This window comes from Pleurodeles waltl, chromosome 11 (assembly GCF_031143425.1).
Source record: "Pleurodeles waltl isolate 20211129_DDA chromosome 11, aPleWal1.hap1.20221129, whole genome shotgun sequence".
Classification (NCBI taxonomy): domain Eukaryota; kingdom Metazoa; phylum Chordata; class Amphibia; order Caudata; family Salamandridae; genus Pleurodeles; species Pleurodeles waltl.
In genome coordinates, this window is record NC_090450.1 from 2,614,186 (window position 1) to 2,636,091 (window position 21,906).

Consider the following 21,906-nt stretch of genomic DNA (forward strand, 5'->3'; position numbering starts at 1 on the left):
CAAGCTAACAACACATTTATTTCTCTCTAACTCACTCATTCACATATTCACCTCCCTCAGTACTTACTCCCTTACTCCTTCACGAACTCTCTCTTACTGCCATCCAACCTTTCACTCAACACTCACCAGGCCACTCCTCACTGTCTCACCCACTCACATGATCACCTCCTGAGTCAGTTAGCCACCAAATCATCCATTTATTCAATACTTACTGGGTGACTTGAGCTAGAATTACTTCAGTACTTCAGTCTCCCACCCCCTCACACTCATTCAGATTTAAAGGTTGGCGGACAGGTTTAGTCCATTACAACCGTGACGGATATCAGACCCACTGTATTAATATCTCCATAGACTATAATGGGATTGTGATACGGCGGACGGATATCTGTCATGTTTGTGACGTGGTAACCCATCCGCCAAACTTTAATCAGGCCCCCACTCACATGTAAAATCCACAGTATCTCACGCACTAGTCCATCCACTTATTCAAGCATTCATTCACCTTCATATACCTGATTGTTAAAGTTTTCTTGTGCATTCTTGTAGGGTAACCAGATTAAAGTGGATGACAGCTACGTTGTTAGTGGTGAAAAGGAGTACCACTTTGCTATGAGTGGAAAAACCTACACAAACTTAGAGAAGTACTTCTACAGTTTGCTACCAAAGGTAAGTGCAATGAAACTTATTACAACACAGTCTCATTAAAGAAAGTAGAACTTTATTAGAGGTATGACCACCACCAACCATGTGGTAGCCATGGAGACAGGAGCGTTCTCAGCGTGTGCCACTCTGACAGTTACAAGAACATCACTACATGTTCATGAAATAGCATAGTCCTTATTTGTGTATTGTATCTTATATAACTACAACAAAACTCAGCCTTCAAAAGCTAACCAAACATGCCTTCAGTTTGCTTCTGAAACAGAAATCCAACTGGTCCTTTAACATTCAAACAGATTTTTTTCCTTCATGAATGTTGCCAGGTTAACTTTGTTATCTCCCATTGCAGTGTACAGAAATCAGAGAGAGATAAAACCCCACTTGGTAAATATCACACCTAGAACACCCAGCACTTTCGGCGCTCATGTAGCATGGTCTCACCTCTCCTCTAGCTTGAATCATAGTGGTATTGGCACCTCCCTGGTGTAGTACCACCTCTTCTCTAGTGTGGACCCTAGTGGCATCAGTGTTCCTCTGGTTTGGTATCACCTCTCCTCTTGTGCGGATCCTAGTGGCATCAGTGCTCCTATGGTGTGGTATCACCTCTCCTCTTGCGTGGATCCTAGTGCCATCAGTGCTCCTCTGGTGTGGTTTCACCTCTCCTCTTATATTGATCCTAGTGGCATCAGTGCTCCTCTGGTGTGGTATCACCTCTCCTCTTGCTCTGAACCTTGTGGCATCAGTGCTCCTCTGGTGTGGTATCACCTCTCCTCTTACATTGATCCTAGTGGCATCATTGTTCCTATGGTGTGGTATCACCTCTCCTCTTGCGTGGATCCTAGTGGCATCAGTGTTCCTCTGGTGTGGTACCACCTCTCCTCTTGCACGGATCCTAGTGGCATCAGTGTTCCTCTGGTGTGGTATCACCTCTCCTCTTGCGTGGGTGCTAGTGGCATCAATGCTCCTCTGGTGTAGTATCACGTCTCCTCTTGGAGTGATCCTAGTGGCATCAGTGTTCCTCTAGTGTGGTATCAACTCTCCTCTTGCATGGATCCTAGTGGTATCAGTGCTCCTGTGGTGTGGTATTACCTCTCCTCTAGCGTAGATCCTGGTGGTATCTGGACTCCTCTGGTGTGGTATCACCTCTCCTCTAGCGTGGATCCTAGTGGTATTGGCACTCCTCTGGTGTGGTATCACCTCTCCTCTTGCATGGATCCTAGTGGTATTGGCACTCCCCTGGTGTGGTATCACCTCTCCTTTATCATGAATCTTGGAATGAGACTCCAAGACCTTTTGAGCACCAAATCTCATCGTGCGAATGGAATCCGATTCACATTTAGTGCCGATGTACCTACCTGGCCACTGGAGAGGGAGCCACATACACTTCTGCCTAGTCATGAAATAAGTGTTTTTTGCATATAGAATATAGGTGACATGAGTTCCACACGTGAGCATGCCTGCACCCACATCACATCGCAGCACATTACAATATTGCATTTCCTGTTTCTTCCGGCTCAACTTTAATGGACTAACCCACAAAGACATGGTGCTTGCAGACCTTTGTGTGCTCCTCCTTTCGTGTATGTGGCCTTGCTTGAGCTTTGGAATAGTTTCAGAAAAATCATGAACTTGCAAACTCCCATTACCTTCACCCTCCATCTCAACCACCTCACACAGCCCCATGGAGAGAAGGACTTCTTTCTGTGAGCATCAGAGCACAGTGCAAGCTCCTTGTTGTGACTTTAAAGTCACTTCATGAACCATCCCTCATCTGACTTATTCTCTCTACACTCACTTTCCTGACTACAGTGCTCTGCCAGCCTCCACCGCCTAAGCTTCTGAACACCACTGCCCCACTGCTCGTCATTCCATTGGTTATTCCTCACTCTAGCCCCATTTCACTGGATTGTGCTCCCTCCCAATGTGAAGCCTACAACATCTCTACCTATCTTCTCAACATGGATCAAAAGCCCACCTCCTCGAGGGCGAGACCAGACTTGATTGACATATCTGACCAATAATGGGCCCTTAAAGTACACCCCAAGCAACCTATCTCCTAGCATCCCAGCTGCCTCATTTATTTATCTATCATAAGGTCAGTGGAATTATGTGATTTTGCAGTTGGAATGTATTCCACATAGTTATGGATTTGCCACCTTTTACAACGTGGTCCCTATGCGGTTGCATGGTCTGCAGATTTAGAAAAAACAATAGTTTTTAGTTTTAACGTTTTAAAAGTTAACAAAGACGCAGGTTACCGTACCGTGGAGGCCCTTCACAAAGGTTGACTTGTCACTATTCTGTGGACATATAGCACCCACGCTATTATCACAGGGCATTCGCTCATTTGCATGGAGGTGTGATCCCATGCAAATGAGGAAATCGCTTTGTCTCTGCACCTGCGCCATAATATAAATGCGGACCCAGAGGCAAAGAAGCCATCAGGAGGTTCATTGACAGTGTGCTACCTGATGCCAGCTCTTTGGACTGGGAAAGGGGTTTCTATGGACCCCCTCAGACAACCCCTTGCAGGCAGGCATAGTAACTCATTGCACTCATCTGCAAGGGGACCTCTCACCCCTCTTAGAAGTGCAGGAAGTTACCGCCTGCACAGTGGAACACGGAGCGGCTGCTCCACAGCTGCATGGTATTTCACTTGAATGCGTTGCACCCAGAGCAGTGCAAGTTTGCAGCTAACCTGGGGCAGTGCATCCTATCTAATTCAGCGCACTCTCCTTGTCTGCACAAGACACACTTTTTGAAAGGTGCGCCCGGCGCAAATCAGTAAAGTGTGCTGCATTGTGCAATATGGCCCCATGTCTTGCTGTGTTTTATGTCCTTATCCTTGTGACGTTCAACCTCCAGATTTTCTGCATCTGCACAGCCTGCTGAAGTCCCTGGGTACCACTGGTTTACTCTAGCAGAACTTTTGTCTAAATGGTATTGTTGTTCTTGGTAAAACATGGCAGAACCTTTGGTGGATGTCTGCTTCCAAACACCTCTCACAAAGTTTATCTTTTGGTGTCTCTAATAAGATCTTCCTTGTATTTTGCAGTTACTGATGAATGGGACCGTTTATGCCAGAATGTCTCCCGGGCAGAAGTCAACCATCATCGAGGAGTATCGCAAACTGGAGTAGGTTCAATCTGAGAAGGAAAGCTTTATTTAGTTTTATTTGGAGCTTTCAGTCATGTGGTTTGAATCTGGGTACATATCTTGTGTGAGTGCTTGGATGCTCTCGGTGTCCACTACTGAACCAATGCTCGTTTAGTGGGCTCTTCAAAGGATCCAAGTTTGACAAACCAAAAGTTGCTCTACCTGTGCCCTGTGGTTGGTGGCCTGTGTAGACTGTCCATAAAAGCACTGATCAACCCATATTTTATAAAGCATTTGGTGGACTTTTGTTAGAAATCAATTTATGTGGTGTCCGGGCAAATTATGATCAGAGGCACTCAGATCTTGCACGTTACCATATGTGTAAATACAGTGCTTAAAGCATCAATAATACTGTTTCAAGGAGCATTAATTCATCCCTGCCTCCAATCCAATTATGCAAGCTGTAAAGCCCTTTCTGTGACTGAAGTAAGTCAAAATAGTATCACTCGTACTTGTGGACTGGGTGACAAAAACAAAAGAGCAAAGGATAATGTAGAAATAGAAATGGAAAGGCTTCAGAAAGTACATTTGTAGTGATAAAATCAATAATACACATGGAGACCATATCACCAAGACCAAGATTACCTGGGTGTATGCTTTTTCAACAGAATCTCAGGAAACTCTCAAATGCATTCTTGCTGTACATGACGAGTACATGGAGACTGTGGTCCGATGGTCAACACTCCTCTCTATGCTGATCGTGAAGATCTCAAGCCCAGATGTGTTCAACACTGAGATCTATAACAAAAAACATACTGGTCCCTAGTACCAATGCTGTACATGCAAAGAACCAAATGGTGAATAAAATATATTCAAAAGCTTTTATGAAAAACAGTTTCAAGAAACATAGCAGTGCAGCATCTATCAGCACAAAATGAGCGTGTTGGTGCACTCTTTTGATGTGATACTCTCAAGTGATACATCGTGATCGACAAGATTGTCAACAAACACAAGTACAGCACAGCCAGTCTCAACAATCATGTAGGACCTGTGCTTTTAAAGTTGACACCATTTCAATCATGTTGTACTCGCATATCTGGATGGTGGTACGGCCCTACTCCAAGGCCTCCCAGACCCACACTGGCATACCTTAGGGGCATTCTACACACTGCAGCATGACTCATCTAGGGCCTGAAGAATATGGTCACATCACCCCCATTCTGATGAAACTCTATTGGCTCCCCTTGCTGGCCTCAGCATCTTCAAACCAGGTGCATTATTTACAAAGTCACCACAACCGGCACCCCACTTACCTTACAGGCAAGCCCACCATCTGTGGCGGTTCTCGGCACACTCGCAGCCAGGACACCATCAGACTGTGGACTAAGAAGTGTAATAAAGAAAAGATCAAGACAACAGCTCTTTTCCATCTGTGCTCCCAGGATATGGAGCAACATCCTGTATCCATGAGGACTGTTCCAATGCTGTTCCAATTTAGGAAAGAGTTGCAGACGCGCCTCTTTCCAGTACCCAGATACTTCCCAACAGTTGACTTCATGCTTGTCTTTGACCCTGCAGCGCTTTGTTGCCGTTTGGTTAGTTTCATTCTATAGAAATAACGTATACATACATGCATCTGTATGTGTTTTCTAACAAATAAAATCTCTCCTTTAGACAAAGTTTTCACACTTGCCTGATTAGTTTTACCAATACAGTTACAGTATGCACTGCTACTTGTTAGATGACATTGGGAGTGGCAATGGGACAAAGCAACAACTTTGGGAGCTTTCACCGGGGACGTGGCTTGGTCAGGGTGATTGGAGGGGTGAGAGCTTCAGATTTCCCAAAAGTGACACAGGGACATCCTTTTAAAGCACATTATATGAGAAGCAGGACAATATGGGTTCTTAAAGGCAGTGGAAAGAGAGAAGAGTGTGGATTGTTAGGGGCATTTAAAACACATTTTTTAGACTTATCAACATATTTTAGGGCCTTCAAAACACAGACAAGAGTGTGTGCTTTTTTTAAGGGTGGAAATGTAAAAATCCCAGGTGAAATCCAACAGACACTCCATATTACCTGACTAACAGCATAAGTACCCAACTATTTACTACAGAATACATTTTTAAGGGTGTATAACACTCCAAACACCAGCCTCTGGAGGTACGATCCTGGTTTTCACCACTACTCTCCCAGTCACCTCTTGTATCGCTCATTTACTTTAAACTTGCCTTTGACCTTTTATATCACTCCACTGCCTTCTGGCCAGATTCCAGTTATAGAAATGCCACATATCTACATATATAAATTAATTGGCTGAGAACACAGGCATTGTTCAAATGGGTTTGCCTTGATATGAACTTGGGGCCAGATTTCCTAATGTCCTTGCTGCACAAAAGTGTCTGTCATTTGTGTGCCAACATTGTGAGACTAGTAAATTATTTTGCAAACTGACCTTTGTATTAATAGCTCACTTGTCGCGTTGGCTCTCATTGTACCAGTGAGGCTGCTGGATCTGAGCAGCAGCATCATCTGAATTGTGGGGAACTGAGGTGAATCTCACACCAAAACTGTCAGCCTAATCCATTTCCAGCCAGCTAGCAGCGCCTTATCTCTGCCCAAGTATAGGGACGATTTGTGGCAATCAGGATTATGACATTATTCTTCTCAGAGAAATCGTGGTGGATCAGATCTCATACTTTTCTCTCAGTTCTTTTAGTTTCACACAAGCAAAGACAACCAGAGGCAGAGAATGGTTCAATAAGATTTATTGAATTGTAGCTAAAAGGTATGAATGCAATATTCAGAATGATGTAACATACTAGAAGCAAAATGGTGACAAGAAAAGTGAAACACAGGAAATGTCCCACCATACTGTCACGATGCAGAATATATGAAATTCCTACCTAAGCTATGTTAGAGCACAGCAGGATAAGCGCTAATCCGCCCTTCAGGATTCCCACTCGGAAGACATCATCCCACATACCTGAGTATGACAGTGGTAAAGAGGCCTGTTATCTTTAGAGACACCATCCCCATGCGGGCCAGGGAACCGGTGGTCTCAGCAAGCAGTTGTGAAGAACTCAGACAGCATGCAGTTGTGGTCATCTGGCATGGGACAGGTAAATGTTTTTATGACAAAACAACTGATGTTCCGAGAAATTGTCCCTACGTAAAAATACATGTTTCTGTTAATGTTAGAAATGCAGTGTTCCACTTGTCCTGACAACCCTGTCTCGCTGCAGCCTTGAGGAAAGCACAGAGTGAAAGAAAGTTGTGCTAAGAAATGTGATGCTTTCCAAGGTGAAAGGACAACTAGATAAAGAAAATAAAACACCACCACAAATGTGTCCGATTCTCAAATAATAAAATGAAGCAGAATAAAATGTAACTAGGCTAAGGGGCTATAGCAGCCGGTCTAGTAGCTAAAATAACGTGCCTAGAGAGATCACTAAACTGGCTATACAACACACTGTGTGAAATAAAAGTTCATAGGGAGTCGAAGAATAACTTGTCTAGTCAACGTTCATTAAGTTGTTTGCAAACTGGCTAGGTTCACAGGGATCATGACATACAAAGGACAGCAGACCACCATCCCTGTAAAAGTATTTACAAATTATATTTTTTTTAAAAGCAGTCCGAGTTTCTTTAAGGAAGTGAGGCTGCTTTAAAAAAAAAAAAAAAAAATTGTTTTGGAAGACTTCAGTGAGAGGTGGATGTGATACCCTGGACCGCTGCCTACCATCCCTGAACCTCCCACCATGATTCATAAAGTTGAAGGTGTCCGAAGGGATCTCTTCCCCTTTGCGAATGAGTTACCACACAAATTGGGAGTCGGTAACTATTCAATAGTTTGTGACCAGTATTAGGACTGCAAAGCATAAATACACGTTACCAATTTGTAATTTATGAGGAACACCCTTAAGACACCCCTTCAAAATTGTGAATTGGTATCAATTTTCCAACCTGTTTAATGATTCATAGAAACCTTTGTGAATTGTTAGAAGGGTCTATTATGTTCCAAATATGTTTTCATCTGTCGCAAACCTCTCATGTAGTGAATGGGTGGGTTTGCGACCATCAAAAGCAAGTGTATATCTGGCTCTCAGAGCTCTATGCACTCACATTTCCAACCCTAAGGGTCAGCTATGGGCTGCGCTTTGCACAGACCTCTCTGATGTCAGCGCCGGGGCTGTTGGCAGTCTCGGTAGCCATCTTGGAGGAGGCATCATCATGAAACTGTTCTCTCGGATCAGATGATTACTGTGCTTTGTAAGTGTGTTGTAATGATGCCCAGGCCTCCTCGTGGTGTGTGTGCTCAGAATTCTCGAAAGCAGTCTCGGGGCTTGATGTTGTAGACATCTTGAGTGTACCTCAGTCAGGTAGAAGGTGGCACAGTACTAACGAATGTCTCTCTCTAATATTTTGTTCTAGTTACTATGTGGGAATGTGCGGAGACGGAGCTAATGACTGTGCTGTAAGTAATTCAACTACCAATAATCTGTTCCTAGCCTACAACATGCCCTTCAGGGTCAAGCAAAGTTACCAAAGTGCTCTGTAAGTGGCTGAATGTTTTTAAACAAACAAACTCAGCAGGTAGTATGGAGCCGGCAGTCAAATTCTTCAGTTAGACTCAGGGCCTCATTGACAAGAGAACGGCGCTGCTGGAGTGTCACTTTACATGACACTCCGGTGGTGCAGGCCTCTCGATTATATCTATGAGGCAACGCGGCCTTACTGATATGGAGGACGAGATCGCTGCATTGCCTTACTCTTTGTCAAGGAGGCATTCCATGGGTGGTGTGGCGGATGGTCCCATGTAACACCCAAGGATTTTGACATTTTCCCAGATTTACAAGGATCTGTAAACCTGGGAATGCATCAAAACTGTGTGCCTTCACAGGGGAGGAGTAACAAGAAGAAGTGACTGAATTTCTCCTCGCTCTTTCCTCTACAGCCCACATAGAAAGAGGGAAATTCTCTTGGGATTGTTTTTCTGCAGGACAGTGCCCCTTCCTTCACAAACCAATCATTCCAACAGCGCAGACATCCTTGCAACATGGGGCAACTGTGCCTGCAGCAGTTTGTGCGCTGGCAAAAGGAATAGGAATGCGCTGTATCTTGTACATATGGCGCATTTCTGCCCCTTCTTTATATACAAGGCAGCACAGCCTTGCGGTACTGCCCTGCACCAAAACGTTGTAAATGAGGCCCTTAGCGCACAGCAGGAGCACATGAAAAATGTAAAAAAAAAAACACTGATGTGTATTTTACATTTTTCCCAAATTTTATTTTTAGCATCCTAAATTATTATCCTTGAAAAGCATTAGTTTCTGCGCGAAACTCGTGGGCTAATAGTGGTCATCTGTTTTTGAGATACAATCGAAAGATAAATATGGAAGGAATTTGAAAGGAGTTGGATGGTCTTTGAAATGATGAAAACATTTCTTCTGGGAAGCTTTTTTCAGTGAAAAATGAGATATAAAGCTAAATACTAGGTGGAGGCTAAATCCGGCCAGAAGAAAGGCCAGCAGAGATGGGCACGATTCCTAAATACTGTGCAGGTGATGAGAAGGGGTACAGGGACCTCTGGCCGGAGTCATCATCCCATAGATATGTAACGCCTCCTGGAAGGATGCTATGGGTGCAGTTTGCCTCTTCTCCAGATAACCGGGGGAGGTAGTGGGCCCTCATATACTCCTGGCAGAAAGATGTATTCTATTACTAAGCCTAAGCTGCGGTTGTTTTCACTGAGAGCAACACTTGACTTTACTGCAGTTCCCGTAATAAAATATGAAACAATTTGTTCTGCAGGCTTTGAAAATGGCCCATGCGGGGATCTCCATATCCGAGCAGGAGGCATCTGTGGCTGCACCTTTCAACTCCAACATCACCAACATAAGCTGCGTCACTGACCTCATCAAGTGAGTTCACACCTTGGTGCACTTCCAGTAGAAACCAGCACCACTAACGCATAAGTAATCAGTTAGCTTTTGTAAGGCATGGAGCACTATGAGACCTATTTACAAGCGACCTGCGCCCTGGAGTGTCACTTTCTTAGCCGCTGTGGTGGCACAGGCCTCTCAATCATAGCTATCAGACGACACAAAGCCACCCTCTGTAACTTCTCATGGCCTCATAGATAAGGCGTAACACAAAACAGTGCAAGTCGCTGCGTTGCCTTACAGTGCTTTAGGGGGCGTTCCATGGCATTGCAGTGGGTCTTCGCAAGCAGCACCTATGGGTTTTGACCATCCCCATATTTACGAGAGCCTGTAAACCTGGGGCAGAGCCAAACCTTACACCTCAGAAGGGGAGGCATAGCGATGAGAAATGTTTTTATTTTTTTTCCACATTCTGCAACACACCTAGAATAAGAAAAACTTGTCCATGGATTTTTTTGTGCAGGAAGGTGTCCCTTCCTGCACAAATGAAATCCTGCCAGCAACACAGACACCCTTTCAATATAATGCAAGTGTGACTGCATTGGTCCTCAGCAGCAAATTGTGCACAGGCACTGGCTGAAAGGACAGGAATGCGCTGTATCGCGCACATCCATACATGCATACTCATCAGTGAGCAGAAGCCCATGCTTGCATTAATGCATGCATACATATCAGTGTACAGGAGCCCAAGCTTATGTCCATGCATGCATGCACATCAGTGTGCAGGAGCCCATGCTTGCACCAATGCATGCATGCACATCAGTGTGAAGAAGTGCAAGCTTGTATCCATGCATGTATGCACCTCAGTGTGCAGGAGCCCATGTTTGCATCTATACATGCATATACATCAGTGAGCAGAAGCCCAAGCTTGTATCCATGCATGTATGCACTTCAGTGTGCAGGAGCCCATGTTTGCATCAGTGCATGCAAGCACATCAGTGTGTAGTGACCCGTGTTTGCACTAATGCATGCATGCACATCAGTGTGCATGAGCACATGAATGCATCAATGCATCAGTGTGCAGGAACCAATGCATTCATCCATGCATGCATGAATCTGTGTGTTTGAGTTGGAGCTGCATGTAGGAGCTGTTGTAATTGAATCCATCCTTTTGTCTCCACAGGGAAGGAAGGGCTGCTCTGGTCACCTCCTTTTGCATGTTTAAGTACATGTCCATGTTTGGTATCATTGAATACATCAACACCCTGCTGCTGTACTGGGTAAGGCCTGGTCTAAGTTGAATGAGTTAATGAATGCTATAGGTTAATACCATGTCCACAACCATGGAAGCCACCTCTCCTGGTGGGCGCACCTGTGAATCCTCTGTAATGTGAAACGTTTTAACACTTGTGAAAGCAAACATTGTCTGTAGTGTCTTAGAAGTCAGGATGAATTGTTCAATCATTGAATGGGAACAAGGAACAAGGTAAGTATCAAACATATGCACATGACATTTCAGAGTTCAAAAGCAAGAGGAAGATCTAGAACCCTTGAAAGACACAAAACGGGAGAAGGCTTATGTGTGAAAGAGTTTCAAACACCGCAATGTTCAAGGTTATATATATTATTGTTCCATAGTGAACATACCTAACTTCTCAGAAACTAGCTTAGATAGTGGGACACATTCATGTCCCAGACGTGGGGGGATTATACCAAGGCAGAATGCTTTTGTCCCACACGTCTAGGACGTGAGTTAACTCCACCAGGGCAGACAAGCTCTTGTCCCAGATGTGGGGTACCTTTACCAGAGCTGACAAGCCGTTGTCTCAGATGTGGGGTGACTATTCCAGGGCAGACAAGAGTTGTCCAAGACATGGGGCAACTATACAAGGGCAGACAAACTGTTGTCCCAGATGTGGGGCGACTATACCAGGGCAGACAAGCTTTTGTCTCAGTTGTGTAGTGACTATACCAGGGCAGACAAGCTCTTGTCCCAGACGTGGGGCCAATATACCAAGACAGACAAACTCTTGCCCCAGACATGGGGTAAGAATACCAGGTGGGGTGACTATATCAGGGCAGACAAGCTCTAGTCCAAGACATGGGGCAACTATACCAAGAAAGACAGACTCTTGTCCCAGACGTGGGGCGACTATACCAGGGCAGACAAGCTCTTGTCTCAGATGTGGGGAAACAATACCAGATCAGACAAGCTCCTGTCCCACACATGGGGTAACTATGCCAGATTAGACAAGCTTTTGCACCAGACATGGAGTAACTGTCCTGGAGGTAACAAACTCTTGCCCCAGACGCGGGCTAACTATATCGGGTCTAACAAGCTCTTGCCCTAGATGTAGTGCAAAAACTGCAGATTTCATCCAGAACATGGAAATGAACAGCAATAATTAGTTATTTGGCTGCGGTGATGACGCGGGTGCACCCCATAATGAGGACATCCCAAGGTTAAATTTGGAACACCGCTTTGGGTTCCTGTGCTCAAGGTTGATAAAATTAGGGTTAGATTTGCAGTGTTGGGTGGTGAAGACATACACTGGCTGTATATTTGAGACCCCAGGAGGGAGGCATGGGGACACAAGATCTCATAGAATGTGCGGTAGTACGGAAGGGTCTTGTTAGAGGGACTAGGAAGGACGAGAGATCAGAGGGGGGTCTGGAGAAGTGGATGGAGAGGTGTGGACCACTACACGGCCAGCCATTGTGACAAATAACATGGAAAGGTGATGGATGGAAACAAAATGAAAGGAATAAGTGAAGCTCAGAATTGCATTACTGGAAAGTGCTGAGGACAGCTATGTTTGAGAGGGGACCCTGAGGCTCTTCCCAGAAGCAGATACTGACAAAATGGAAATGGTGCGAAATGCGGTATTTTACTCATAGCTGCACCACATTTCAGACTGACAGGATGTGTCTGCAGCAGCAAAACTGGACCCCATTGTGGTACCACAGGAGGAAATATGAGTTTACCCTCTTCTTCTTAGTAGCTTTCTCCTAAAGGTGAAACAGAAGACAAGCTGGTCCTGTGTCTTGCTGTCTCCACCTGAAACAGAAAGATAGTGAGGAGAATGCTTGTAATAATCTCAGCTTCTAGCAGTGGCTTGGGCCGCATTCCAGCCCATCACTGTTTGTGCACTTTACCTCTCCAGGCAAGGAACCAGCCGTACGCAGATCAGAGGTGGTCCTGCGCCAATAGAAAGTGTCAGGCCACATCTCCTTACATGAACTCAAGCAACCCTAGGAAAATCTCAGCCTTTTGGGGGTTCACCAGTTTGGTAGGGATTGATACCTGAGGCGCCAAGAGCATGGACCACAGCTCTACATACCTGCATACATACCCACCTCTTTACATACCTGACACACTTAGGGCATCACATGTATAACAAAGGGGAGGGGTATAGTGCTTGGAAAAGTCCATGCCGCTGGATAGCGTCCAGGCCTCATTACAGTGCACCATTTTTTTTGCTCACTCTGCTCCTCCAAACAGGGACCAGCCATAAGAAAATCTGACTTGGTCCTGCTCGTAAGAGCGAACCTGAGCTTCCACTCTTCGTTCTGTCTGAAGGTAGCACAAACAAGCACTGGCAGGTTCAAGCGCCTGGCAGCGGCTGAGATCATACAGGTGTCTACCCATGGAAATAATGAATAGACAGCAAGATGGCAAGATATGGACAGAACCAGAAGGTGCACTTAGAGGCTCCTGAAGAAGCCTTCAGGTAGTCCTGATGTTCAGGCACATTCCGGAAGCATAGCTCCTTACATTAGAGGCAGCGCTATAAAACGAGTTAACTGTAGTGTAAAGAAGGCAGCTGTTGTTTGTGGTGTCACAGTACTATCTCAGGAAGCAGCTTGTGTACTACACAACACTTACCACAAAGGTGAGTCAGCAAAAGATTTCTGAGGACCATGACTTCTGTTGATGGTTTGGCGTCTTCTGTGTTGTCTTTTCAGGAGGTGCCAGGCTGTGATGAAAATCAAATGTCTTAGATCACTAATACACAAACAATAGATGCTCTTGTGTATTTATAAACAATATGGATGCTTGCTAGAATTACAAAAACAACACAATGTTCTTTTTATTCCTTTCAGCACCGTAACATCTTCGGGAACAACCAGTTTCTTGTCCACGACTTTGCAATTATGTTTGTCATCTTTCTCACAAGTAAGTCATCTTCCAAGGAGCACACGTTTCGTCAGCTGTGCGCTAAGACTGGGTGTCACAAACATAGGCATGTAGCTTCTTGGAGAGGTAATGGTGGGTGGAAGCAAAGGCGTCTGGGAGATTGAGCCCCTGAGATGTGACAGCCACACTTGCCATCCCTTGACAGTTCTCCCTGTGAGCGGAAGCAAGAGTTTGAAGCTCTTCCTGGTTCAGGGGACAGACTTTTGGGAATCTGAAGTGCACTGAGTTCAGCGGTCAAAATGCTTTAAAAAAAAGTATGGAAACTGTGATGCTGTATGCAGTGGGGGAGGGGTCAGTGACCGTGGAGCAGGGTCAAATTGAGGCAAAAAAATATTCTGCCAGTTTTTTTTAGTTTTTTTCCCCTCTGGTAGCTACATTTAAAAAATGAAAAGCTGAAATGGAAAATAAATAAAAACTGTTGTTACTCAGTGGGAAATGCACTACAGTACATATTCACTGCAGAGGTATGCGTGTAACCTGAAATCCACAGAATCTAATCTTGGTTGGTTCAGTGGGGAGTAGTGACTTGTGTGTTTTTGGTGCCACGAGGTCACAGCCTGTGAAAGAATATGTGAGGCATTATTTTAAACTTTCATTACACTCAGTATATGATAGACTGCTACAAAATGAGCAAAATGGTTCAAGATAAAATGTTGCTTCCAAAATATAGATTTTAGTAATACCTAGACTGTACGTTTTATTTCCATGAGTGTCCCTTCAACACCCCCAGGGGTAGTAAGAGCTATACAAATATTACATTTAAAAGCACACACTTCACAGCTCAGTTGTTAACTCTTTTCACAACCACTCAAAAGGACTAAGGGGGTTATTCTAACTTTGGAGGAGTGTTAATCCGTCCCAAAAGTGACGGTAAAGTGACGGATATACCACCAGCCGTATTACGAGTTCCATAGGACATAATGGACTCGTAATACGGCTGGTGGTAAATCCGTCACTTTTCCGTCACTTTTGGGACGGATTAACACCTCCTCCAAAATTAGAATAACCCCCTAAATCTTTGTCATCACAAAGCTTTGAGTGATTTGATCAATTAAAGGCAGAACCGGCTCCCAAGCATCCTTTACATTTGCAGATTATCGTTTACTTTTGCAGATTAACTCGTTGTGCACATTTATATTTCTTCCAGGCAGAAGGCACCCTAGCAGGAAGGCTTGTTTAGCTGCCTACCTGGCTTCAGTTTCACAGCACAATAGTCTCCCAGAATGACACTTCAGCTGAAGCATTTAAAGTATTGGATTAAACACCCCCGGGGACCGTTGTCTTTTTATGACAAGCAGGAGAATGTTTTTTCATAAATTCAAAAGGTATAGGCACGTCATGCACCTACCATCCCGCCCACTTCGACGACTGACTAGGTTCATGAGCCATCTGCTGGTGGACAGAGGGAAGCTACTGTTGTAGCAGTGGGAACAATTGGCCAGCTCAGGATTCTGCTGGTACATCTGGATTCAGAGGGTGGCACACGAGGGAAGCAAATACCACCACATAATGTAAGGCCACTGGGGCAGGTAGTAACTACTAGGGCTGCCCACAGGGAGTTACTTTGGCTCTGCCAGTATACTGAGGATCTGAACATCGTCGTACAAGAATATTGTATCTGAAATGTCGGCTTCCAAATATTATCAACTTATGTGAACGAACAATTCCTATTCCTAAGTGTGTATCTGCATATTTTATCAAAGTACTTCCATGCAGAATTAATTATAGTAAAACCTTAATTTTGTCTACAGACTTACTTTCACAATATTGTGTCAGTCAGTATTTTGGTACCCTGCTGTCCCTATTGCTATAGGCCCAGAATATGAACCGCACCACTGCTGCCGTCGTCTGGTGGCCGTCCAGCTCCCGCTCCCTGTAACTCGCTGGAAAGTTACCAAGCACTTATGGTACTTGATGCATGTTTTGGGTGCCAGCACATTAGCCTCCAGCATCCGCAAGGCAGGTCTAGCAGGTCCCACGGTGCATCTCAAGGTCCGATTAGCCGCCAGACCTTAGGCGCTGCAATTGAGAAAGCTTTGTTCTTACCGCTACATTTGTGTTCAGCTGGCATTTGATTAGAAAATGTAATAAACCCATCACTCTTGAGTAGCCAGCTATCCTGAGGTCAATGGAATGCAGGTCCCTTTGGAGTCATTGACGGGTCACCTGGCAAAGCCCTGAAATAGCCGCTGGTTGGCTGTGCAGCCTGCGTTGAGCCAGGAGCCCCTCCTCTCCAGCCCATAGTAGAGTTCTTCAAGCACTTGTGGCACCTGCCTTTCTGTTCTACCTCCACGTGTGTGCCTGCTGTGTGCAATGTGGGCCCATGTGAATATTGCTTAACACCACCAGCCCCCACACCCCCATGCTGCTTACAGAAGTGGGGTGGAGAAGAAGTGTGAGGGGCAGATGCACAGATTTAAGGTTATCAGTATGGTGGGTGTGTTGAACAGCCCTGCAGGTCCCCTTATGGTATTCCTGATGAAGCAGTCTGCTTAGCCCGTTACTGCACCGGGGTGTCCTAAGAGTGGTTTTGCACTTAACAACGCAAGAAATACCTTGGTGGACAACCAATTTACAAGAAAATTGCCATATTACTGCTCAAGGTACAATTTTGCTCTGATATTTGTACCATTTGGACTGAATAAATAGTACAAAATATAATTATTGGACATCATTTTCATGCACCTATCAGTGCAAAATCAGGGCAGCTCCAATTCAAGACTTTTAGACAAGTTGTTGGAAACCTGTACTGTATCAAGCCTCCTATTCCACATTCTTTGCAGCTTTATTTGGGGGTGACTTGTGCGAGCAGAACAGTGCAAGGAGAAGGAAGGCAACAACCGCTGTTAAAGGCCCCATCCTACTTAACACCCCCAGAAAAACAGCTGTGTAGGGCCGTAACGTGCAGAAGATGGTTTACTTTGTTTTGTGAGTGAGTAAATGATGAACATTCCTTTTTTTCCAGTGAGTTCGACTCCTCCGTGGCCTAAGTTGGCGCCATACCGGCCACCAGGTCAGCTGAACAGTCCCCCCATGTTTTTCTCTGTGGTCTACAGCATCCTGTGGAGCACCGCCATGCAGACCTACGGCTTCCTCATGATCCAGAGGCAACCGTGGTACGACGCAGATGACATCTACAGGTAACTGGGGGTCACTGGATGTAGCACCAGTGCTGCTAAACAAGACATGTCTCCTCTGCAAGAGTATGTTGTTGAATTCATTAACTGACCCATAGAGGTGTACTACCAGAATATCAACTTCTATATAACGCCCTTCAAAAATTTAGTATCAAGAATATTGGTATATACGGGTGACTGTAGATAGGGGGTCTCCAACCTTTTCTGTAGTGAGAGTTATTTCTGGTCAGTGAAAATCATTGTGAACTACCAAAAGCTAAACAACTTGGCATTATTACCAGACGCCTCCACACCCCGCTTCATTGACTTTAGGCCTAATGTCCATAGAGCCAGATGCTATGGTTTGAACAAAATACTTTGACGAGAGACACTATCACAGAGCTGCCATGTATGCCAGGGAGAGTGTAGCCTGTGGGGATGTACGAACTTTTTGTGCATATGAATAAGAGATATGTCCATGGATAGCTGAAAGCCTGTGTCATATGTACCTGTGGCAAAGGACATACATTTCACCATATGTGGCACAGTTGCATGTATAAATCAAACATACAATTTTTTTTTTAAATGGTAGAAATTTAAAGTGCAGAAAAATGTTGTGCAAAAATGTTAACAATTTGGAACATTTTTCTGCACTTTATATTTCTGCTATTTAAATAAAAAAAACTGTATTTTTCCGTTATATATATGGAACAGTGTCTTCTGGCCACCGAGAACAAGAGGTCTGCTGTTTGTAAATGTGACACTTTGAAATGGCAAACAAATTAAACTGAATAGTTAACCTACTAATTAAGGTAACTTTTTATTTCGATTTTCTCTCATTTAACAGCATTCAGAAACATAATTTTGTTCTCATGCTCCAATATTGAGTTGGCAAGGACTTTTGTGTAAGAGTTAAATACCTCAGTGCTCCAGTTCTTCACCTCTGTGCCCCAGACTGGGTCATAATTCAGACTGAGCTCTGCTCATTATCAGGCCCTGCCATCTGCAGCCTGAAGATAATAATGTACAATTAACACAACCTTACCTTAACCTAAAAGGAAAATGTGACTGCACTTGTTTAAAAATGCACTCAGTGCCAGGAGCTGCTCTGTGGGGATCTGGCAGCTACTGGTAGCTCACAATGGACTGGCTGGAGACACCTGTGTAGATTTATCATTCCTAGCTCACATATAAGCACCTCAAAAATGGTAGTAGTTACTGTGTAGTTATATTTGAGTCAGTTTGCAAATGGGAAAAAAAAAACAAAATAAACATTTTGAATTACTGGGCCCGCTGGACTGAAAGCTGCCTTAACATGAGGAGAAATGTAGCAACTGTCATTACAGGACTTGGGGACTCGGTTCACGACTCCTGGACATGTTTTTGAAACAGGTAGAAGGGGCACTTGTGGGCAAAAATTAAAGCACAAAAGTTGTCATCATTGCAGTTCCGCAAGGGTCAGTGTAGCCCCTGTGTTGTCTCGAGCACTCCGGCAGGAGTCCGTGCAGCCCCCACCTGCTCCTGCAGGAGTCCGTGCAGCCCCCACCTGCTCCTGCAGGAGTCCGTGCAGCCCCCCACCTGCTCCTGCAGGAGTTTGGAAGAAAGTGGGGAGGTGCTCCATGGGGTGGGGTTAGCCACTTATTGGGGTGAGGAAACCCGTGGTGGGGTTGGGTAAAGGCCTGGCTGCATGAGTAGCAGGGGGTTTCCAGCAGACATATTGTAATAAGATATTACTTTAGGTTAAAAAAGACATTGCAATTCACTCACAAAGTCAAAGGTTAAAGAAACATTTTAACTTACGTAAAAATAAAGTACCTTAGAAATTCACTGACGATACCAAATGTTAAAGTGGAGTTATTCGCAGGTCCTCTAATAACCAAAAAATACTGAAGTTCAACAGCTATGTGTAAATAACGTAAATATAACTTGCACCGCTATGATACAGTAATTATAACCTCACATATTACATCACTGGTGGCATCTGAAATCAGTAGTGGTATATATACATTCACATAAGAAACTCTATCTATCTATCTATCTATCTATCTATCTATCTATCTATCTATCTATCTATCCGTCCGTCCATCCATCCATCCATCTACCTACCTACCTACCTATTTATCCATCCATCCACTATCTATCTATCTATCTATCTATCTATCTATCTATCTATCTATCTATCTATCTATCTAGACTTCAGAATGGTAAATCAATATTAACCTATATTTACTTACACTCACAGCATTGTGCTATGAAAGCATATTTTTGTAGGATATTTTCGTTCTAAATAGTGAGTCATACATACTTGTACAGGACTTCTAGTGACCTGGAGGTCAGGTTGATATTTTTGTAACACTAACAAAAAGCAGCCCTTGGTGGTGATTAATTAAACTGAATCCCGTAAATTGACATTGCTGGTGTGTATTATTTCGAACGCAGAAGAGCTTGATATTGAACATAGAAGGGAGGAGGCTGTTGAATGACAAGGTCCAATGAAATGAGGATTATTAGACACTGAGGGGCTCATTTACAAGCCCCTTGTTCCACCGTTGCTTCAATTTTTCTGACGTTCTGGCAGCGCAAACATACCCACACAGTGTCCCATATACAAACTGTCACAATAGGACCATTGCGCCAGTTTGTAAACCCTTGCGCCACATTATACCTGCACCAGCTATAATGCATGCAAGGTAGGCGTTCCCCCGCACAAAGGACTTCCGAAAAAGTGCAGTGAAATCTTCTGCGCCATCTCAGTGCCGTTGTTTTTAATGCCTGCTCAGGGCAGGAGTTAAAGTGATGCTGAATTGTTTTCAATTCCCCCCTTGCATTACTGGACTAGCATCAACATTTTGATGCTATTACATCAATGCTATGGTTTAGCGCCACAAATGCATCAGAATTTCTGATGCAGCTGTGGACACTGCGCCACGGAGCACTGTACTGTAGATACAGCACTCCCATGGTGCCGTTAGGGGGCGCAGGGCAGTGCAAGAAAACTGGTGCAACGATCATGATGCACCAGTTCCTTGCTAATGAGGCCAGAGTTTTCTGAAGGGGTCCATCCTCTCAGGCCAAAAAGCCTTATAAATGAAAAAGATGGCACATCCCATGTGCTGGTAAGGCAGACCGCCTACACACTTAAACATTCTTTAAATCTTTAGGAGTTCTGACACTCATGTCGGAAGTTGGCAGAACCTGCTGTGGGTTCAGCAATAAATTATAATTCCTTCCTGCCTGCCTGACACTAATGGAATATTAACAGTGCCAGGTGATGTTATTGATGTGGCATGTGCTGGAGGTTGCTATGTAATACGGGGGCACTAGGACCCTGGAGGAGAGAATCCTCCAAAGATCACATCCAGTACACTGCAGGAAATGCTTCCTGCCCAGGTGCTGGTGTATAAGGATGAGATCAGAAGGGAGGTCTGGTCAGGCAGAGCAGGGACTGCATGGGTGCAGACAAGCAACCCGGAATTGAAAGAAGAGATATGAAGGCCCATATTTATAGTTTTTGACGCAAACCAGCACCAGGGTGTCCCTGGGGCCAGGGAAGGGCACCTGTGGACTGCTTCCACGGTCAGAGACCATGGAAATGAGCCCACAGGTCCCTTAACACCTGCCCTCACCCAGGCTCTAAAAAACGGCGCAAATCAGGCTGGCCGCCATTTTTTAAGGCCCGCTCCCTCCTGGGTGTCAGAATGACGCAAGAGTATAAATAAGGCGCACATGCCTTAAAGTAATTGTTTGGATGGGAACGCCTACCTTCCATGTCATTAATGCAAAGCGGTTTCACGCATCCAGAAAATGGCGCTCACTGCTGAATTTTGAAAGCGCAGGGTCAGGCGTCAAAGTATAAATATGGTGTTAGGTTTGCACCAAATTTGCGTCAAACATTTTGATGCAAATTAGGCACAAACAGAGTACAAATATTCCCCGAAGTCTCTGAATCTTCTGGCCATTCCTACATGCCAGACCCAACTGAGACAAGCCTAGTCGCAGTCTGCAGTATTACTTTCAATACTACTAGGTGGATGTTCCAGAGCCCCGTAAGAAGAATGTGGCCGTAATTCTTATTGCATTTTGTTAGCTATCTAACCAGCCCTCTGGGTTCCTTTTCCTTGCTACATCACCTCTTCAGAGTTGCTTTAATTCCCATCTGCTGCTTAGTCTGTCTTCTGTGTCCTCTGTCTTGTGCTCACAACAGATGGCTGGGTCTGCAGAACACTAGGTCCCTGGTAACATTGTTATGTAATGTAGATGTTTAGCAGATTTTAAGAAAAGGCACACACACACCTTGACTGTACAGTTAGTACCTCTGAATATTAAAATGTCTTTCACCAAAGAATGCCTTGATTACACTGTTTTTCAGTGCTTGTTACCCAGGAAATGCCACGGCCAATAAAGAAAGGACACTGTATGAGCGCGAGCATCGAGGCAAGAAGAACTACGAAAGCTTCGATAACACAACCCTATACCTCCTCACCGCTTGCCATTTCGTTATACTTGCTCTTGTGTTCTCCAAAGGAAAGCCCTTCCGCCTGCCCGTGTACCGTAACTGTAAGTACCACCTCTGTGCCACCTCACGGGTGGGCCTTGGGTGTGGAGCGGTGTGGGCATGACATAGTGAGGTGATATATCAGTACCCTAGAACCCTATGGCACTCTTAACATCCCGAACCAGCCACCATCTTATGTGAGCAGAAAACTATGATTCTGGATTGATTTATGGCTGGTTCCGGTACAATCTGTGATCAATGAGTCTTCCCTGTCAATACCAGAATGCCTTACTAGCCACTGCTGGCAACCCTAGGTGTGTTACTGGGTCCTACTGGCAGCGCTGCTGTATCTTGCAGGATTCTAGTGACAAATCCATGAGTGTGTTACTGGCTCCTGCTCTCAGCATTGGGATCACCTGTTGGGTTCTAGTGACAATACGAGGTGTGTTACTGGCT

General features: G+C 44.7%; 1 protein-coding gene across 1 annotated transcript in view; it reads left to right on the forward strand.

Annotated features, from left to right (window-relative positions):
* Positions 1 to 21,906, forward strand: part of LOC138265202 (probable cation-transporting ATPase 13A4) — a 146,176-nt gene that overhangs the window by 117,083 nt on the left and 7,187 nt on the right. Inside the window, exons 20-27 of the mRNA XM_069212746.1 lie at positions 547 to 666; positions 3,716 to 3,795; positions 8,191 to 8,233; positions 9,571 to 9,680; positions 10,825 to 10,921; positions 13,746 to 13,818; positions 16,805 to 16,979; positions 21,325 to 21,512. Coding sequence (XP_069068847.1) covers positions 547 to 666; positions 3,716 to 3,795; positions 8,191 to 8,233; positions 9,571 to 9,680; positions 10,825 to 10,921; positions 13,746 to 13,818; positions 16,805 to 16,979; positions 21,325 to 21,512 — 886 coding nt within the window. The remainder of the gene's footprint in view (positions 1 to 546; positions 667 to 3,715; positions 3,796 to 8,190; positions 8,234 to 9,570; positions 9,681 to 10,824; positions 10,922 to 13,745; positions 13,819 to 16,804; positions 16,980 to 21,324; positions 21,513 to 21,906) is intronic.